This window comes from Ischnura elegans, chromosome 1 (assembly GCF_921293095.1).
Source record: "Ischnura elegans chromosome 1, ioIscEleg1.1, whole genome shotgun sequence".
NCBI lineage: Eukaryota > Metazoa > Arthropoda > Insecta > Odonata > Coenagrionidae > Ischnura > Ischnura elegans.
In genome coordinates this window covers 16,983,058-17,005,058 of record NC_060246.1, presented here as the reverse complement: position 1 = coordinate 17,005,058, position 22,001 = coordinate 16,983,058, and the positions used below count along the sequence as shown (strand labels likewise).

At 39.5% G+C, this 22,001-nt stretch overlaps 1 protein-coding gene across 2 annotated transcripts in view; it reads left to right on the top strand.

The window, feature by feature from the left end:
- LOC124156335 (guanine nucleotide-binding protein subunit gamma-e) overlaps window positions 1-22,001 on the top strand; it is a 231,443-nt gene that overhangs the window by 126,640 nt on the left and 82,802 nt on the right. The window contains exon 2 of one of the 2 annotated variants that reach the window (XM_046530840.1): window positions 12,361-12,584. In XM_046530840.1, the coding sequence (XP_046386796.1) occupies window positions 12,496-12,584 (89 nt within the window). In that variant the 5' untranslated portion in view covers window positions 12,361-12,495. Of the gene's footprint in view, window positions 1-12,357; window positions 12,585-22,001 lie in introns of both variants that reach the window. The other variant, XM_046530831.1, reaches the window with a different exon arrangement.

Below are 22,001 nucleotides of genomic sequence, written 5' to 3'. Positions count from 1 at the left end.
ACAGGTAAAAATTAGTAAAAGTAAAATCTTTTACTAATTACAATTGAGATGTCTTTTGCAGCTTTGAAATACAATTTCAATGTAGTAAGGACAGTGCCTTAACTTATGTTAAGTCCCAACTACAACTTAATTTAGAGGAAATCGTCATGTCCGTGGACATCGTGTTCATGAAATCTGAAGTCCATGGGCATGACAGATGGTAACGTGCATAATGATACCTACACTATGACTAGTTACAGAATCTCCCACGACAAATTAAAAAAAAAAGTCTTGTGAGTACACACTATATTCCTCTTCTGCTATGTCCGTGGACATATATATCGCTTCCGTAGACAGCACAAAAGTAAATATAAAAAAGTGTAAATATCACTAACGATATCTGTCACTTACGTCATTAGATTGTATGATTGACAAACTGTATTTACACAATTTTGGTTCTTAATGAACAAATATTAATTTTTTTTAAATTTTGTCTGTAGAAAATGTACTTTTTTTGGAGATTGACCCGGGTACGTCTGACTCTGGGTTATGTGATTTGCCGCGCGAAGCTGTTTGTTTACGCTTGCGTAGTGTGATCGCGAAGCTACCTGAATACTCTTCCAGTGTACGACCAGCCGTCGTTTCCGGATTTTGTATTGATTAGTTCGTAATGACTCGGACGTCAAATTTATTTCAACAGTCGCTCGTGGATATAAAGCCCTTTTATTGGTCAAAAAAATATAGAACTAGCGAACTTGTGGGGGTATTTATTTGGTGAAAATTGATTCAAAGAGCTCAAATTTAAAAAAAACATAGGTATTAGACATTTAATGTTTTTAATGTCGCGACGTCGCATTGCACTCATCACTCAATGCCGTAAGCTTTCGCAGGTAACTCAGCTATGAATCCCTCCCACGATTATTGCGAGTGGTTTTTTGTCAGAATGGTTCATTTTTTCAGCTCCACCCATTGCCCTATTCTTGTTATCGCCTCAATTTTATAATCACCGTATTGATCATCTAATTTTGTCATTTTGCCATTTTAATCCAGTGGAACCTATTACCTGAGTCACAGAACTGTGAAATAACTTTTCCGGGTAACTTTGTCCAATCAATAGCCATCAATATCTAAACTGGCGTCATGTTCAATACTGGCAACATTTTAATCTCGGCCCGCATTATTTTCTTGAAATTATTTTCCCTTGTGCCTTAAAGTCTCAGATATCACTGTCAGTTTTCTACCGAAGCTTGTCGTTAGGTGACTCTGTTCTCTACGTCAATAATATCATCAATCGTTGTGTGATTTCTCTTCCTTAATTATCTCTGAGACTTGCTCGACGTGATTATCTCTCTACCCGCTCTGTATGAATTCTCTCCCTTAATTATCTCTGAGAGCAAGTATCAGAGATAATTAAGAAAGAGAAATCAAGCGATGTAGTGAGCATATGAGGTCATTCCCCCATTTTTCCTCTAGATTTGCAATTAATATTTCTCCAGCTTCTCCAGTTCTCCAGTTGTAAAAAATTTAAAACTTGTTGATTTAATCATCTTAGATTAAAATTTTATATTTCAGAAACGTATTCTGGACGCGGAATTATTCGCAGCTAGTGAACACATGCTTCATTGCAATTTCACTTCACTTCGAGTCACAACATTTTATTGCTTGAGTGTAATATTTATTTAATTAACGTCTCCTATTGAAGGCAGGACTTGTTTAGACGTACACGTAGATTATTTATCTCTTAATGTTCTTGGACGTTGTCAGGTAATGACGTAGAAACAAATCAACAAGAATAATTATTTTTTTTAAATATGGGTTAAGAATTTTCTGTAAATAGTTCTCATTATACTTTTCCACAAGTTTCATGTGCCTTTGCGCAGTACGAAAGTATATCATGTCGAATTATACGTATTATTCGTGCTTTAAGGAATACAAAATGAAAATCAATATTGACCTCTAGTACCTACTTAGCATGTGTCATCAGTGATGCAGTTCATAGGTGCACCTGATAGGCTATAGGTAGTTGTTTCATCATCGTAACTGTTCTATTTACTTATTACTGATAGATTAAAGATGACTTATCAGGAATTTCTTCCTAGACTCGGATTAATATTGTTAAATGCTGGATGGCCATTGTGAAATTTAAAGGCTTTCTTGGCTAGCATTATTCCTCTTTTGATCGCATACCAAGGAATCTAAAATGAAAGAGCTCATATCTGAAAAAAAGGAATTTCTTTCAGATTTCACCATTCACTAGCACCGAAGCTTGGTTAACTAGCCGTTGCGATAAATTCCTCGCAATTTTTTCCTGAAAATATCAAGGAGTATACGCTCTGGGATGCAAATATTAACTAGAGGCGAACAGAAGCTCTTAAAACTTTATTACGTATATAAAATATTTATATGCATCCATGTGCATATTATTCTTATAAATCACAAATTAATTTTTTGTCAACCTATGGAATATACACGATGGTGTATGGTCCTCATTTGAAGTGCATTTACAAATATTTTTAGCTAATTTAAGCATTACCGAGTGGGATTCTAACATATTATAAATTTACTGATATTTGAAGATTATCAACGATAGTTGATGAAATACCTTGGAAGAAAATTTAAGGTGTTATCAGTCCTGTGGTACTAAATGAAAGGTATTTGTAATTACCAAGGTTTTTTGTCCCTTCTGCTTGACTTTATTGTAGTCCTGACGATGGAAAGGATAAAAAAAGTCGAAATGTTGTCAATAATCACTTTTCATTACATGTGACCTAAACTCGAGATATCTGAAGCGTTAAAAAAACATAACATCGAGTTACACATTTGTGTAAATTTCTGAAATACGATGCCGTTTTCCGGAATATTCTTGTATGAGTAGGTCAATTCCTCAATTAATTTTTCCCACCCCCAATCCCCAAAATAACAGCAATAATAAAAACAGCCTGAGACGAAATCCATCTCCAGTTCGCAGAATAATTTCAACGTTTGCTATTCCTCTAAGGTCTAGGAAATGAAAATCCACCTCATTGCTTTAGAAGGGAATGAGCGAGTTAGTCTTTTGTTTTTTTATCTAATTTAGCACTTTAATTGTCAGCTAATTAAAACGGTTTGTCTTGGTAACGCAAACACCGTACTATTTCCTGCGCCCTCAGCTCCTGTCACGTTCATTCCACGAATTCGTTGGGGCGTGAGTTTCCTTGGAATGAGGTGGGTGGGAGGGGAGGCCCCCCCTCATCCCCGCCCCCTTTCCTTTCACGTTAAAAAACGAAATCCACATTGCATTGCGTCCTTCGCATATCCGTGCTTCAATTGTTCTCAACGAAGTAAACTCAGGGTTATCGATATACTTAAACTGCGAGCGCATAGAACAATAAGTAAAATGACACGGAAAAACTGTGTACACACGTGCGTCGTACGCCATAAACACAACTGAAAATTGTTTTATTTAAAACGATGTTTTTTCCTGTGCTTATTTCTCAGTTAAAAATGCTAATAGTAAAGAAAAATGAGAGTTTGAATGAAGGATAACTCAACAATTTAAGAAAATTTGTAGTTAACATCATAATTTTTTCAGAAGTACCCTACGGCATTATTGAGAACGATTGGTGGGGAAAATCAAAGACAATACCAATGAAAAGATGCTTATAAAATACACTGAACTTGAATTTTCAACCACTGGCTTTACCTGAAGATACCGTTAAGAGTTGAAATTGGTATTTTATTCGGATAAAATGCTTTAAAAAGGTACAATAATTTAACTAAATGAACATAAAAATCCTCCCCAAAGCCGAGCATTGTGAGAAACAGTTGAAGGCAGTTTTCGAATTAAAAGAACTAACTAAATCCGATTTAGGCTTAAAATCTTCTGTGGCGTAACAATGGAGGGGGATGAAGCGGATATATCCCCCCCCCCCCAAAGCCTCATAGAAAAAAGTATTATAAAACTATTGCCTAGTGTTTATTTATAATAACTGCATCTACTTTAAGTTAATTTTAAGTACCAAAATGATGCTAAATGCATTTCCAGGCATGCCATTTTTCAAAAATTTTCTCGAATCCCCGATAGGGGTTGGAGGAGTCGCCCCCTATGTCCCTCATCCCCCGCAAAGCATATTCCTAGTTACGCTTCTGAAAATCTTCATGTTCTTATAGCTCTTTGAGGTAACGTCTTAGTCGAAGCGAGGGTCTCACTTAAAATTCACACTTTTTTGTTTCACTTGTTCTTCTGCATTTTGTCAAATGTCCATAGGGTAAGAAGTTACACTAAACGTTCATTTTTTATAAATTCTCTTCACCTTTCCAACCCATTTTTATTCTCTGAGATGGTTGGAAAACGTGCTCATATTTTCTCAGATTCTTTCCACAGCGCTGAGTTCCGGATTAGATTGCCTAATTGTACCCTTGTATTATCCTCCCTTATAACTTCCGCCACGGTTAACTCCTTCATGAACTCCCCTTCGGTTCATTAAGCACCGTGACTACATATCCGGACGTTCACCTACTCGTCTTCCCGTCAATTTGGCAATTATATTCCCCGGTATCATCGTGCGACCTCGGTAACCAACCAACTTACGTTCACACGACCGTGGTAACCCAGAGCTGCCCTCGCGTGCCGCAGGTTTAAAACTCGTCGGAGAATGAATGGCAAGAGACAAAAAATTTGCATCACACTGCAAATAACTTCACCTATCGCAGCTAGGCTTCCGGGTTGTTATTCGCATCGATTCGCGTTGCCGCAGGCGTCTCCAGATTTGAAGTGACTTCAAACCTGAAGACTCCTGTGGCAACGCCAGTAAAACTTTCGGTACGAAGTTGAATCGATGCGAAGTACAGCCCGGAAATCAAGCTTCGCCTACTGCACCTCTCCGCGGAAGCCTTCATCAACAACTTCATTTATATTTCTTGGAAACCACCTCCAACACGCCGAAGCTGCATCCTCGATCCATTTTCGCCCCCAATGACTCGAAATAATCATATCGTTCTCCTCTTCACACTTCTTTCTTCCGGTTTCGGCCGCACCTGCAGCGCTCGCCACGGAAAAATAGCAGTGTTACGAACCTGTGAACGAACTGATATCTCGGTATCTATGAGAATTAACTGTGAATGGTATACTTCCACACAATTTTATTTTAAATACAGACCCGGTTTCGACACGTAGTGTCATTATCAAGGTACAAATTGTGGCCTTCCTCGTTCTATACATACCGTCCAGCAAGAGAAGTGTGGGGTGGAAAGGATAGCAAGGGAGGGGGGAGACAGTTTGACTGAAAATGTGGGTGATGATTGAAGAAGGGGGGGACGAGGGATTGTACCTTGTATATTTGTACCTTGATAATGACACTACGTGTCGATACCGGGTCGGTATTTGAAATAACATTGTGTGGAAGTTTACCATTCATAGTTTATTCTCATGGATATCAAACATTTCCACAAGGTATCGCCGGACACTGTTAATTATGGTATCTCGGTGACCAAAGCACGTTCCGACGGTGCTTAAGGGCGCCCACGGCACGGATAACGGACTCGACCGAAGTTGTATGAACGGGTCAATAGCGTGCCGCCGATTTCGTCCCAGTAGCATTTAATATACCATTAAATCTGCGGAACGCTATATATTTTAGCAGCTCTTTTTCTCTCGGCACGTACTTAACTCCGTTTTTGAACAATAGGAGTAAACTGCTGACTCACAATCAGATGATTATTAACCCATGGAAGTTTCTCATTAATGAATTCTGCATTGGAATCTCCTTTCCCTTAAAAGAAAAATTACATTAAGCATAAAATAAAAAAATATTTGTGTCAAATACTCAGCAAATATTAATTTAATTTTTGACGGTGGATTTTCTACTTAGTTTCTTTTTACTCTAAGCTTTATGCAAGTAAAAGGTTTGTGCACAACATAATTCGTTGTAACTGGGTCTCAGGGTCCACGAAGGGCCCTCCCTGATGCTCCATGTGCTAATTATTGAGATAGATGAAGCGATTTCTTTTATCGTTCGTTATAATTATTTTCCATCAAGATAGATAGCCGAAATTATTTCCTCAGATGGATAAATAAAAGTCTAATAAGTAATCATTTCCATAGATTTTCCTTTAGCTCCCGTACTTGTCTCAAAATTATCACATTAGCTGAAGCATCACTCATTTTTCTCTGAAATTAGCAACAGCATGTTTCCATGACAACCGAAGATAAAAAAAGTGAATCCGCGAATCCAATTACGGATGGTGGCAGCGTCATTAATTAATAACCAACAGAGAGGCGATCGGGCGAAAACGGCCTTATGCATTACATGTTTACGTCTGTTTTTTCATTATTTGAATTTAGCGGTGGTCTCGATAGCCGAAGTCTTTCACGTTTTAAAATATACACAATGTTTCAGAAGGATTCTGCAATACTTCAAGAGGTAGTAGAGAAGAAAATTTAAAGCATTTTGTGTCCATAAACATCTATGGCAACGCAAACATTTTTTGGGTGCACTTGGCAGTTACCATGGAAACTGTTTTTTTTTTGGGTATCCAGCCTTTTCGAAATTTTATTTGATACAGTGGACTTTCAAGAGCATCAAACAATTAAGGTCGGACGAAAATGTGCGATTATAATTATCTGGAACAATTAATACCAAAATGGATAAGATTGCGCAATTGTATTGTTGATACTCGCTCTCGTTTAATTAAGCCCAAATTTTAATTGTTTCAAACAATTATAATCACAAATTTTCGTCCAACATTAATAATTAATATGTCCTGAAAATACAGAGTACATAAATAAATGCTGAAAAGTTTGGATAGATAAGAAAACAGTTTTCATGTTAACTGAAAAGAGCATCCAAAACAATTTTTGTGTTGCCATAGCTCAGCTACAAAGGCATGACGACCAAATGATTGTAGGACAAATAATATTTAAAATTTTCTCCCCTACTAACTCCTGAAGTATTGCAGATCACTCATAAAATACCTTGTATATTGAAGTTGGCTAGCAACCTTTGAACGAATGTACTAAATACTTCATTTCCTATCAATCAAATATCATGTGATAATTCATCTGTGGGAGTATCTGCCGACGTTGATGTGCTTTATATTGGTAAAAATTCAGTGGGAAATTTCATGAGGTTAAATTTTCGATCTTGCTAGCGAAGGATGTCAGCATCAACACAACATCAAAAACAACATTACGATCACGTCTGGTTCAGGAAGTTGTAGGCCTGTTTTTGTCGCCTCCTGAAGTGCGCAATTGCCGAATGCTAATTACTCGTAACTTCAATCGGTAAAAATTTAAGTCAAAATTAATTTACGATGGCATATTTATTGGAAGCCATTTCATAATATATTGATAGCATCAATCGCAATGTTCACGGATACCGTCAAAAATCACGAAAACCACCTGCACTCAATCGGACTTATTCACGCGATCACTTTTCCTTAGGCTCACGTTTTGGCCGCCAAGTGTCAGTCACCTCGTTTGGAAAGGCGAGCAGTGATTTTGATTTTGGAATATAAAAACATTACCATTCATATTGTGTTGAGTACAGAACGTTAATACCTTAAAATAATTCCTAAAATCATATTTATCAATTCAAATATGCATGAAAATTACTTCTCTTTCTGCTATTCAAAATATTCCTGACGTGTCAAAAATAAATTTTTCCTCACGTAGTACAATTTAACACTAACTCTTCACACCGTAAAACAAAGATATCACTTCTCTTTTGGCTCTCACTAGACAGGCCTATCACTTTTTCCCGTTTTTGTTTTAAGCCACTTGGAGTCGAAACAGACACAAGAGCAATACCTCATCTCTCACTGATCCTTAATCACACGCATATACAGTGTATATTATACACCCACCAGTCCTCAAATGATTCACCTTTCCGAAGCACATGTCACTTTCCTTCTGCACGCCACCAAGTCCTTCACACGACTCCCCGATTCTCGCCCTCTCCCATTGTTTCATTAGTTATGAAAACTTCTAACAATTGGCCCATCGTTACCTAGAAACAAATAGTTTCCTCAATTCGTAAATATTGTTGTGTCGGTTGTGATGGCTCAATTTTGCAGTTTCTTGGCGTGAACTTAGGTTCCCGCTGGAAGATTCTGGTGATAAGTGTAAATGAATGATAAGACTTCATCTGATCGATTAATACTTCATTTTAAGAACATCACACAACAATGTATCAACATACATGCACATAACGTATATGCACTTCACAACAATGTATTGTTGTTAAGTGCATATATTGTTTAGTCGCCAACGAATAAAATTGTTTGGTTGCCAACCAACTAGGACAAAACATCAGCGATATCGAAGTAAACATAGAATACAACTGATATTGCAAATATCAGCACAATTGTTTTTTACAACCTCTTACGATTAGATTTTTTACACTCTTTTTTACCAACGTACCGGGGTAAAGAAGTAAGCTCTCGCAAAACAGCGTCCCCTGACGTTTTATTGGTGTTTAGCATCTCCATGTTCTCTGCATCTGTCCACTTTCAGATCACAGATTGATTTATTCCATTCGCTGCTCGTAAATCTGAAAACTCATTTTGCGTGGCCATCGAGGCGAAAATGAGTAACGATCGCATTCGTGCAGCAAGCCTTCTCGCGCGTGAAATTATCACAGAGCGCTGATTTACTGTGCACGAAAATTCATGATCGCGCATTTAAAAATTCCAACGCATCTCAATGTGAATGATTTCAAAATGAATTACCTTCTAATCAATGCTAAAGAGCCTCGGTGCAGCGCACATATGCCACGATTACTGTTTTTCGAAAGAAAATATCTTCATCGATAGCACAATGAGGTTAACTTTTTTTACCTATGCTCCGTTTCAGATAGAAAGAAGATGAAAAATAATGTGCGGTTGATCATTTTCGACCTTCCTATGCTTTTATATTTATTTTTTTCTCCAATGTAGAGAATTTTTAAAGCAATTAGTTTTCTGCATCTACCTTATAACATACGACAAGTTTTATTTCCATTAATGGAAATGTAATAATTGTATTTATTTTGGTTTTAATAAGTTGTTAATTTTCGATTTATTTGGCGGTTTGTATTTCGTTGCAGAGTGTAATTGGTCGCTTCAATATGTATGCCCATTTTTACCCTTTTCCATTACTGCAGTTGGTCCAATGTTAACCCAAGAACCCACTGATGTCAAACTGTTTATATTAGCAACTAAGGATCCCATTCATGGCATGTTTTCAGCTATCTGTTGGGGGTTGCGCATGCGCAGCGCGGCTCGTGAGGTGTGTGACGGTAGTGGTGACCCATGCAGTGGACAGAGCAAGTTTCTCATCACATGAGTATTTATTTATCATTAGCAAATCATCAACTGTTTGAATGACCGTATGAGGGATTCAAATGTTGGATGAGGAAAACGTTAGCTGTTTAATTCCGTTTTACGAATTAAAAGAAAATAAATGGGGTGAGTCAATAAATACTGACGTCACGTCACCTTTCTAGTTTGACCATTACTTGGTATCAGTTAGTTTCAGACGTAAGAGATTATTCTCTGTTTCCAAATTCGTCTCAAATTCGGCTGGCACTGCGAAATTAGCCAAATGCGGGAATTGCTTTGAAGTTTAATGATTAACCCATGGCAGCGCATAAGTAACCGAAGGACTTACTTCCACGGAAACGGTGCATTTCCATGGTGTCTAAATACAGAATAACTCTCCAGGCAGTTTCAACTAGTCCCTACTTCAGTGGCGTGTACAATTTTGTCACGGCCTTGGGGAACCAACCTGCTGACGATAATCAACGAAGCTACCTCAATCTTTATCCTTAGGGCTATATTTAATGATGTAGTAAATTTTTTTATCATATTCATAAGAAATTCATACCAAGGTTATTGACATTAAACTTCCCTATAATGTCTTAAGTAAATGATTGGATGTAGTTTTACAAGGAAGATGAACTGAAATTTTTATTTTTCTGCAAGATGAACGTCGTAATCAGCTGGTGCCGACAGTCTCTTGGAGATTATCTCTATAATATGGTTTCTGCAATTCAAGCATGCAGAATGAATGGATTTATCTTTTTTGTGCTTTTTCGAAACAAAATGTAATAAGCTGGTTCGTTTTGCTCATTTTGCGATTGCATTTTCTCCTCGCTACGCTCCGATTAATCGTGAAAATTCCAATTATCGATGTATATATCCCGTGACTGCGTTTGTTAATTCCATTTCTCGGGCGTCTGAGTTCTGGTTGTTTTCATCTGCATCTCAATTGAAGCGCAATGGCCGATTCCTTATGCATATAAATTTCTGATGTCTCTTGTTCACTACGATAAGCAACACGAAGGTTACTTTTTCATGGGTAAGGGTAGTGCCCGCTTACGCTGTCCTTCCACACATGACAACCGGTTTTTTTTAAATTAGACTATTCAGGCATAAAAGTTTTCTTCTGGACAATACTGATAGCTGCCTCAAGTGCGGTATATTCAAATATATATTCATATTCAAATTGATATATGTAAAAAGTACCACAACTGATATAATTATCTCTATTAGACGCCTTATATTACGCTTTTGGATAGAGTTGGAATTATGTTTTGCGTGGACTGAGATATGATAATATTTTACGGCACGTTATTAATTTTTCATTATGCTTATAGTCAAGTTTTACTTGATTTTTCAAGGCGGGGAGTGTCATAGGAGATTCGAGTAAAAAGTGTTTTTTTGCCTTCCTTTGGGGTAGAGCTCACCCCTAGATTAATCGTCAGGTCCGTGACTTTCGTGCATTCTTGGAATAGGGGAGATGGTTATTTCCTTTGCCGGTGCCACCGTGCACCGCGTGAATAGTTTCTTTGGTGATATATGCTTCACCCAGATTTAATCCCTGCACCCCACGATCACTAGGCCACTTACTAATTAAGAGGATCCCATTCTTCCTTTTTCGCCAGAATGTAAGCAATAAATAATTGCTGGAGAAATAAATACGCCACTTTTATCGGGAAACTTAAAATTTTAATGCGGTTCCGACGATAATTACTTCGTATTCTATATAATATTGTCGAAATTATTTGTTGAGAAGCGAATTTTCCAACTACCGCTGTATTTAATTCTTGTAGCCATCTGAAGGGTGTTCTTCCTTCCTCAATTGGTGTTGATATTCAGCCATCCATTTTCGCCTGAACGATACCTTAATGGCTTTTCAGAGGATTAAATAATCCTCAATCCTTTCAAATTCAATGTTGTTTCGAAAACAAATATCACATTTGAGGATATTTCATTTGAAAATTCGTGCATTTGCAATTCAATCCGGATTATATCGGCAGCTACATATTTGAACTTTAAATTTTGCATCGTAATATAAATTTGGTTCATGTCTACAGATCCTTGGATGAGCGGAAAATGCTCAATTTTTTCAATGACGCATCATCAATTCGATATTGCGTCAAGCAACACTGGGTTGAAGATATGGAGGCTGTGTACTATGGGTTCAAGTGTGTAAAAAAAGCCGATAATACTCGTCCTTGCATCGAGCTACTATTGTGGAGGTTCATAAGAATGTAAATATGCCTCTATATATGACATAAAAATGGCATAAAATATCATTTTAATAATCCTAAAACGACTTGGTCTCTATGTATATGAGCCATTTTCGGATTATTACGTAGAATTGTATCGTAAAATCAGCGTAATTCTTTGAAAAAAATTAAAATCCCTGAAAATACATTGGAAGGGATAAATGGATACTAAATTATAAAAAGGAAGTTTAGAAAAATTACTGATTCATCTTAACATCAAAATTGTGAAGAATGTAAAAAATTGGCACTGAACCATGACTTTTGAGTTATTTCCAAATTAATATTTTAATTGGTGCCACGACTTCACTGAAAATTGCTCTAAATAATCCGTAAAAAGCAGCGGAAAATGTATTATTGTAAAATATTTTCGTTGCTTGAACTGCATGCTTAGCTATTTGATGCGTGCTGCACGAGCCGTTGTTAACAATGCTTACGTTGTAGTGGCTTCGCTACTGATTGTGAGTTCCTACCACCTAGTATTTATTCGAGTCTTTTATTGTTCGTTGGTACACACTTTCGGCAAAATGTATCTCTCAATTTATAGTTTCTATCTGACCTGGGAATACATACAGTGAGGCATATAGTCTCCTTTGGATCCCAATTACATAGTTCGACCACTATCAGCAAACCCCTTCCTTTTGTAGACTCCTCTTCACCCGGAACAGACGGATGCAATACGAGGTGGCTGGCATATGCCCACCCCTTCTCCAAGTATCCTAAAAATGCCCCCTTCGCGATGCCCACACCTCCGTACCCCCCCCCCCCTCGCCCACCCGAAACTTCCTTCTGCACGCCTATCTCTCTCTCTCTTTATCTCTCATTCCCTCTCTCTTTCTCTCTCTCTCGACAGCAGTGACGTCACCGCAGCGGTGGGCGTGGTCTGCGCTTCCCGCTTCCGCCGCCAGGTACCGCCTCCGTCGCTTCTCCTCCTATATAAAGCCCGCGCCGCGGCGCCACCGTCAACCTGGATCCCACAATCCTCGGAACGATGGACAAGGACGCGCTCAAGAAGCAGATAGAGAATATGAAGTACCAGGCGACCATGGAGCGGTGGCCCCTCTCCAAAAGCATACAAGCGTGAGTCTATCCACTCCTTCCCTATCTACGCCCCCATTATCTCTATCATGTGTACTGTGAGGGTGTGTTTGTGCAAAGACGCGTAATGTCCACGACGCGGTGCGTGTATCGGCGAGGCGCCCCGTCGATTCCAGTATCGATCCGAGTTTAGCGAGTGCGCATATCGATCGTCGCTTCTTCTTCTTCCTCGTCGCCCGTTGGGGCGCCGTGCCTTTTTATCCGCCTCGTGCCGCAAGGCGGTCGCCATGGTGATTCAGTGACACTCACGACTCCTCTCAGCCGCACGCGTCTAGAGGAAAGAGTAGGCGTCAAAAATTTGGAGGATGATTAGAGGAGTGTGTGTTCAAAGATATGTGTGCTTTTGAGGAAATTGTGCGTGCCTCTTAGTGCGTGTGTGTTTTTTTTTTAATTTTGTTCTCCTGTGTGTCTTCCGTGCCTTGCGTGAGTGTGCGGTGGGAGGGGATGGAGGGGGGGCGTGGGAGAGGGTGAGGGTCCCTCCCCTCTCGCACCTGCTCTTCCCCCACCCCTCCTCACTCCACTTTGGCCTCGTACCCCTCCCTCCCTCTTCCATTAAATTAAAGCCTTCCTCACCACCACTGGGGTGTGCTGTTTGATTGGGCAGCAGGTGAGAGCAGAGCTCACCCGTGACTAAACCGCTCACTCAATGATGATCTTATTATTAAACCCGGGTCGAGGGCTGGTTGGGATGGGCGTGAGTAGTGCTCACCCCGTGATAACGCACAGGCGCGTGGCTTTCAAGTATTCTGGGTATGGATGGAAGCCAGTTCCTTTCCCTTGGGCCTCCTATATAATAGAGAATTTTTCTTCGGGAAATCCGAAAGTTTCGCCTTGAACCTGTGACCATTCGATCAGGAAGCCAAGCGCTCAATTCATCAGGGCACCGCGCGCCCAGTGACTTTGTGGGGGATTCGCACTCCCTCTTCATAAACGGGGTGAGCTCTACCATCACCCATCCAAATCGGCATTCAGATTTAATCGCAAGAGTCGTGTGATTTCATCATACGCTTGATATTTTCGCGCGTTCAAGGGGATGGAGTGATATGAGGGGAATTAATATCCGTGTATAGTTTAGTCAATGCTCAATAGTGCGTGATTAAAGGGCTAAATGACCAGTTGTTTATCCTCTGGTTGACGTATTTCTGCACATTAAGTTAATTCCGTTCCTCTCTCTGGTTCACCATGCATTTGATGAATTTTATCCGGATTCTTACGAAGGCTTTTTTTCTTGTTCGAACCCTGGAACCTCCGATCTGTAGACGAGCGATAATTCCCCCTCTGCCTCTCTCTGCAGTCTTTCAAATTGGCTCTTCACGTGCTCAAGAATTCTCAAGAAGAGTTGTCACCCATCGTCCTCAAGTGAATTGACTGCTGCAGAATTTCTCCCGATACGCACGTAAATGGGAAAAATTACTTTCACTTGCAATCGCTCAATCACGATCAGAAGTACGACCTGTATGATAGTTTTTTTGCGTTGAGGCAAGATCTCATCCCCGACTTAGCTAAAGACATGCAGATTCTCTTCTGCGCGTTGAGATAGCTAGTTTATTTCCTGAGAATTTAAATCTACATAATCTTCCGCTAGATGCCTCAATTGGCGTGTGGCGGTGGCTGCTAAAACACCGTAAATAAACGTTAAAAAAAACTCAGGATTGCTGACCAGTGATGACGATGATTATAAGATCTAAAATACGACTTGGCTTAAGCCCACTGTCGAATGAAATAAGAAATCAAAATGAAAGTCGCGGCCATATGTACCTGATGGAAGTATCAACGTGCGAAGTGTACGTTGCTGTGACGGAGGGTGGAGGTTATTGGAGACGTCACAATATTTGATGTCGTACCGATGAATGTTCGGTGGAAACTAATTTCTACGCCAGTTTTTGTATATCTTAATGCTTCCCCGCAAGTCTCATTAGGCGTGTGCCATTACGTGTGTTATGACACCAGCCGCGTACAAAAAAAGACGAGCGATGATTTGTTTACACTGTTCAGTTCTGCCAAGCATTCAAACAACTCCTTTATTTTTCGGTATAAAATGGAACTTCTATCCAATGAACTAACCCGCATCGTGTGTTTTTTTCGCTAGGGATATTAAAAGGGTTCTCCTGGCCATGAGCCCGATATCCCCTCGGTCGGTGACCAAAGCCCGTTGATTCTTAAGGGGGGAACCACGCCCCCCTCCAAATCAGTGGTAGTGGCCAGTGGCTGACTGGTTGAGTCGGCGACACTCATTAGCGAGAGTGGCGGTGGCTTAGTGCGGGAGGGGGGAGGGCTGGGAGAGGGAGGGGAGGGGGTTTCAAGGAGAGGAGGGGAGGGGAAATGAGAGGCCCTTTCGTCTGCGTCTGACCCTGGGATCTTTGGGTATAGCCAGGGTCTTGCTGCCGCTGCTGCTTCCTGCTCCCTTGCAAAAAGTCGACTTTGCGTTGTAGTGTCGAAAGGGCCGTCCCTCGGTAACTGCTCAATAGGTTGTTTGCATAGCTCAAATCTTTGGGTATAGCCAGGGTCTGGCTGCTGCTTCTTACTGCCTTGCAAAAAGTCGACTTTCCTATTGTAGTGTCTGTCGAAAGTGTTGTACCTCGGTGATTTCTCAATGAGTTGTTTCCGGTGCCGATAGCGCTTTTAAATTTTCTGTAAGCCTTGAAGTAGCGAAAATAGCGACGTTGATTTAGCAACAGTTTTTCAACTTTGATAAAATTATTAAAAGTTTTTTTTCAAAAAGTTGACTTTGAAATGTTGTACTATCGTAAATTCTCGATGCTCGATTGTTTTCGGTGCCGACAGTGATTTTAAATTTTCTATAAGCCTAGAAATAAAAAATTACAGAGTTTGCTTTTTTCGCTATTATAATTATCATAAATTTCTCACCAAGGGAAAACATTAATATGAGCCCGTTCTTTAATTGCATGGAACCACGTGGTCGTACGTGAATAATTTTTTGAGAAAATATCGTTCAAAGTTGAGCTTCTGTATTAGTACGTCATAAACCGTACCTTTTTTCAAAAAAGTCGGTTATAGTTTTTTTAGCCTCTGCATGAATTCCTGACGATATTGAGGGATATTAGAAATATGTTTCAATTTATTTCGAATTGATTTCAGCATAACCATTTAGGAACTTCCCTCAACACTTCAAACTCGGACAACTAGAATTTTTTTCAAGGGTAGTTTTAAGGAAAAAATATTTCTTCCTCTTCACGGACGAAATCGGTCGCTTGTTAACTTAGTGGGTAGTAGAGCATTGGCCTACTGATGAAAGGGTCACGGGTTGAAATCCTGAATGAAACCTTCGGAAACCCCACGAACTTAAATCTTCGCAATGGATAGGTGGCTTAGGACATTGATTCCGGTTCTTATCCACATCGCGTCGCTAAGGGCTAACATTGCACAGCCTTAAGAAGGTAACAATCAAAGCGAGAGTCGCTTATTTGTCTTAAATCTTTTAAAACCACTTAATTATGGATTTGAAAACTCTAAAGAGCGCCTGTTAGTTTACAACAGCTTGAAATGGCGTAACTCTAGTGTCGTAATTAGAAGAAGAGTTTGAATTTCTCAAAACATTTGTAATGAGTAGCAAAGAAAATATTCTGGTCTACAACTATAAAGACATGAACACTATTGTGAGTAATCTAAAATCGATTCCACGATCGATGAGCGGTTAGTGTTGTTATCGGAAGAATGCGTAACGAATTTGTCTGATTTGCAGTAAGCCAAGTATCACCATTCTACGTTTGTAGTGAACGCCACTTTAGGGACCTGAGAATGGTTTGATAAAGCTCTCCGCTCTCTCTCTTGTAAAGGCAGATGATTGTTTTTATTCAAAAACCGCTTTATTTTTTTCCATCTATAGTTTTTTATCGCCTCACTTCTTCAAACAACTTTCTCCCTTTCTTATCTCCTCAACAATCACCCTTATCCTTTTTCATCAACAACTCCCTGGCAACCGTGAATGTCAGCATTTAAATATCAAACGTTACACTGACAAGTCTCTCGTCAACTTTTATTTTCGCACACTTTGCCTTTCTTTTTTCGCCTAGTTCATTATTACCGCTTCTGTGTTATGCATAGGGAAATATTGTGCTGTGTGCGCAATGTTCCATTCGTAAATGGGTCTAAATTGAAGAGTCTTGTGTCCTCTTGGATCCTCATTTTGTGCTTGTAAAATCTTGCATTCGTTTCCGGATAGGGATATTTTACTTATGAGGGAATTCTACGCGTCGTTCATAACTGAAGCAAACTGATCAGTCTCAGCAAAATCACTCCTGGATTTGAAGCAGTTAGAAAATTCTATTAATGTTCTCCTCTAAATCCGCCTATGCTCACAGCTGCCGTAATTTAGACAAGACATATTCAAACTCTGTTTCACAGTATTGCTAGGTACCTTACGATTCACCAATTATCAGAAAAAGTACGTTCCTATTACAGAGTTGGGATCAAGAATTTCCGTTCTAAATCCGCCTATGCTCATAGCTGCCGTAATTTAGACAAAGCACATTCAAACTCGGTTTTATGATATTTCTAGTTACCTTACGATCCACCCATTATCAGAAAAAGTAGGCTTTCATTATAGAGTTGGAATCAAGAATTTCAGAAAGGAATCCAAAATCGCTTGTTTTATTTGCGCACAGACGGATCAGCACCTTAATTCAATGCGTTTAATTAGCATCAGTCGCCGCGAAACCCTTTATCTCTCGGATTTGTGAGGAATTTCCTCTTTCTTGTGCTCTCATCATGGGCCACTACTGAAGACTGAAGTAGTAGCGTGCAAAACAGCTGAGTTGAATTATGATTATTTTCTTGCTACTTACTATATTTCTATATTTTTCACCAAAATACAGGAGAAGTTACAATAGTATTTGAAAGGCAGCTGAGAGCATTAGATTTAGAAATAAATATTTATTGCTCTACGACTTATGTCATCTAAGAACAAAAACAATTTTCTATCCAAAAAATAAAAATAAACGGTAAATATAGAATTAGCCTGCTCTTAACTAAAGGCACCAAGGGACCACGGTTTAACGTCCCCACCAACGGTCCAAGCTCTATGCTTGAAGTACCCTCTGCACATAGGACTCTCACTCAGGGGATCAGGCAGTGTATAATATAACTCTGCCACCGCCGGGATTCGAACCCATACCCACGGAATAGGAAGCCACCCACTCTAGTCGCCACGCTAACTGCAAAAACGCTTGGTATTCCACGAGGAAGACGTAGTGGCAAATTCGACTTTTCCTCACAATGCAATAGCCAATAGCTAAAGTGCAATGTATCAGCGAAGAGTTTGTGCTCGCCGCTGCCTCAGAACAGCGTTTTTCATATCCTCCAATTCACGATAAATAGTTGCTTTCCGGCGAATGTCATTCGGGTACTACACCGGGTCACGCTCATATTTCGCTTACCGTCGGCGAAATTCTAGGTATGGGTCATTAATTGCGTTCAAAGAATGTATAGAAAGGCTATTTAAGATTCGAGCTCAGAAACCTCGGCGGATATGGTGATCACTACACGGGGGAGAACCCGAATAGAATTCAGGAGCAGCATGCAATAGGGAGGAAAGCCTCAGGTCGACTGAAATTCTATTCGCTAGGTGGTGCCACTCATAATATCCATCCCTGGGTGTTTGTAGGACCCGGTTCGGTCATATGGGATTCCCATTCCCCTGGAAGCCCAGAATAGCCTCATGATCTTTCAAATCCATTTCAGTCAATCAGGCATTAGCTTATCTCTCTTCTTAATTTTTTGTAATGGTAACAACGACTGTATTTGGTAAAATGATGTGTATGGTACTACTACAGGTACAGACTATATTATCTTAAACTGAGGTTCCAAAGTCGTCATGAATTCAAAACTTATTTTCACTATATTCTGCTTCCATGAGCAACATTTCGTTAAAACATTTTTGCTTCAACCAATGCCTGCTATTCTCATGAAATTATACATTAATAGTGGTAGCATTCAAACGGGAGAGGAAGGAATCGATTTTTTTTCAACCCAGATTTTAAGAAAATCTATTTAATTCAAGTCTTCTTAATTTACTTATGAATTGATTCACACTAAGCCGAGCGTGCATTTGAAAATTATACATAAAACAACAATCATTGTTTACATAACGGCGCCATCCATGCGTGTTTTATTTTACATTATGAATTAGGTTACATTACCGCATTGAAACTTAAGTCTGTTTTTGTTCTAATGTGAAAAGTGTAGATTTCCCTAGAAGACTTATTTAATTTTTACTTCAATTTTAGTTAACGTTTAATAAAAGTCGCCCTCCATGCGTGCTTTATTTTACATTTATGAATGAAGTTATATCTTAGCATGGAAACTTAAGTCTGTTTATGTTCTTATGTGAAAAGTGCAGATTGCTCTAGAAGACTTACTTAATTTTTACTTCAACTTTAGTTAACGTTTAATAAATGCGTTATTCATATGCGCTTTATTTTACATTTATGAATTAAGTTATAGCACAGCATTGAAATTTTTGCCTGTTTTTGTTCATGTGAGAGAAGTGCAGATTGCACAAGATGAAGTATTTACACCGCAGTAGTTTCGTCTAAGGGCCGCTGAAATCACCTTCCGCATTGGGCTCCTCGGGTGCCTATAGAGCATTGATCGTGCTCCGCCTTGTGCATATATATTCGCTCGCCTCTCCGCTTCGAATGCCTCCACCAAAAGGCCAACTGCCTCGCCTCCCTCAGTCCCGAACTCCCTTCCTTCTTTCTCCCGTCATGCGTCGAACAGCCAAAGGGTCGTTTCCGCCACGTAGATTTCCCGTCCATTCGACCGAAATTTTCCTCCGTGTTGACCCTTCGCTTACCGCAACTGAAGAGGGATTAAATCAGAGCATTTCGCCAGATGGCGCCATCCTATATGCCCTTCATTGTTCGCCGATGAATCAGTCGAAATATATGCTTCTTTATTCTCTTATGAAATGATTCACACAAATCCTAGCATGCATTTGAAAATTCTGCATTCTGCAACAATTATTGTTTACTTAAAGGAGCCATTATTGCGTGTTATATTTCACATTATGAATTAAGCTATATTACAGCATTGAATGTACGTTTTTTTCTTGTGTGAGAAGTGAAAATTGCACCTGAAGAAGTATTTTACAATAGCTTCGTTTAAGAGTCACTGAAAATCACATTCCGCATTTGCCATGCTGCTTCACCTGCTCCATTGTTTTCATCTGACGCCTTCGTTAGCCATTAATCACATCCGCTTGTCCCTCACCATCCCTTATGATATCGAAGATCTCACAATTTTTTCTGGAGAAAATGTTTCCGCAATGAGTGATTCCAATTCCTCTTATTAGTGTTGCAATCGAGTTTTCTCTAGTTTTCATGTGTCCTCAATTTCTGTCCTCCTCTCGGTTCTAATAATTGATCATTTCAACTCGAAGCGCGGCATTTGTTTTTTGCTATCACGGTAGTGCTTTGGTGTAGCGAAATCTTAATCAATATTTTAAACCTCCTCAGGGTCCACGAAAGCATTACGGCATTTCAGCGAACTGTTGTGTGCAACTTAATAGAAACACACTCTGTTATCACTTTTCATACACTTTTAAGTGAGTGCTAACATGGCAAATGTTATTTTTTTTCTTTCAAGTAGATTTCAATAATTTACTCTACGGCCTCGAACGATATTTTGCATTCTTCACATTAAGTCATTTTATTCCAAGTAGGCGAATTACCAAGACTGGGTCAAGGTAATGATGCGAGGAGGGCTTAAGAACAATAAAAACTTTTAAAATTTATTATTCTACATTAATGTTGTCGCCTTCAAAATTAAATATTACTCTCTCGTTACTGCGCTTTTGGCAATCCTCGAAACTTTTAACAAACTCGACTCGAATTTGGATTATCATTTTGTTATGTCAGCGGTTTATTTTAATGCCCCTTACGCTCGTAAAACGACAGCCGTATTAGGTTCTCCTGATTTTTGGAAATGGGAAAAAGTCTCAATGAGCCATGTCTTGCGAATGTGTGGGCCGGGGCATCGTTACAGTGTTGCTATTGACCAAAAATTCTCGAACAAGCTATAAAACGTTGGCCGAAAATCGTCGAGCTCATAGAAACACGCCTAACCTTAGCGGCTGCAACAGACAAATGCCTCATTCACATTACGATTGCTCCAGCGGTTTTCGAAACTATCGTGCATTCACACGACGATGTTTTATACCTGTGATGTCCTCTAGTGCTGACATCTAAAGTGAATGGGAAATTGATGGTTAGCAAAGCTGTTGATATATGCAGGGTCAAGATATTACTGTGTTTAACTTGTATTTACCGAATAATTTTTCTTCCGCCCTTCCTAGGACAAATCCATGGAAAAAAATAGAGCGAAGAGAGCTACACGAACTTATCGTCTTTCTCTTGTCGCTTCCTCTTCCGGTCTCCCAGCGCCTAACCATCGTAAAGTGGCGACGTTCGGAAATACGTCAACTATTGTCAGGATATGTATTCACACGGCTAGTTCGGCCAACTATCGCTAGGACGATCGTAATGTGAACGAGGCAAAAGAAACCAATTAATGTAGCTGAAATTTTTATCATACTTCTGAGACATTTATACTAACACCATTTTTAAAAACAATTTGACAATCGGACTCTGCAAACTTGCGAGGAATTCAAAAATTAAGTTTCCGTTATTTTATGAACCCACCACGTCTTTTAAAAGGCATCGTCAGGGGCGTAGATAAGGGTGCAAGGCCCACGGGGCTCGAGCCTCCACCAAAATGAGGAAAATATGGTGTTTCATTCGTCAACCACCCGCCGCTTACAGCCATCGTAGTCGCATCGGAGCGTGGTATCGTATTCTATCCATCCACTAGTACTATAGTATTTTCTAATTTTATTTTAATCTCACAGATATATTTTAAATAGTATATAATGAATGAAATATCATATAGTGCGCCTATTTGAAATTTCGTAGCCTAAGCCTGCGTTGATATTGCACCCGTATGATGCGTTGCATGCGTCCATGATTTGCGCGTAGAAAATCGTGAGGTCATGTTCTGATTGCGAATGAAGAATATTGATTTTTACCTTTCTGCGAAAGGATTATGGTCTTTGAGTTCTCATCGTGAATAGCTCGAGTAGTTGGTGTTGGATCGAGAAAAGGAAAAATGTGGGTCACACATATTTATTAGGTGCTTTGACAATCGATATTGAAAGAAGTGAATGATCTCACCCTGAGGAGAGTAGGAGAGAAGAGAAACCTCGTGAAAACCTCCACAAGAAGGCGAAATAGCACCGGGGTATTTAAATTCCTAGGAACGCCGATTCTGGGAAATATGTGCCTATTAGGGTGTAATGCCTTTGGTTTAAACATGGTTAAAAAGCTAATGTTTAGAATATAACTTTATCCAATCAAACGTTATCATGCATCAATTCATTATGAA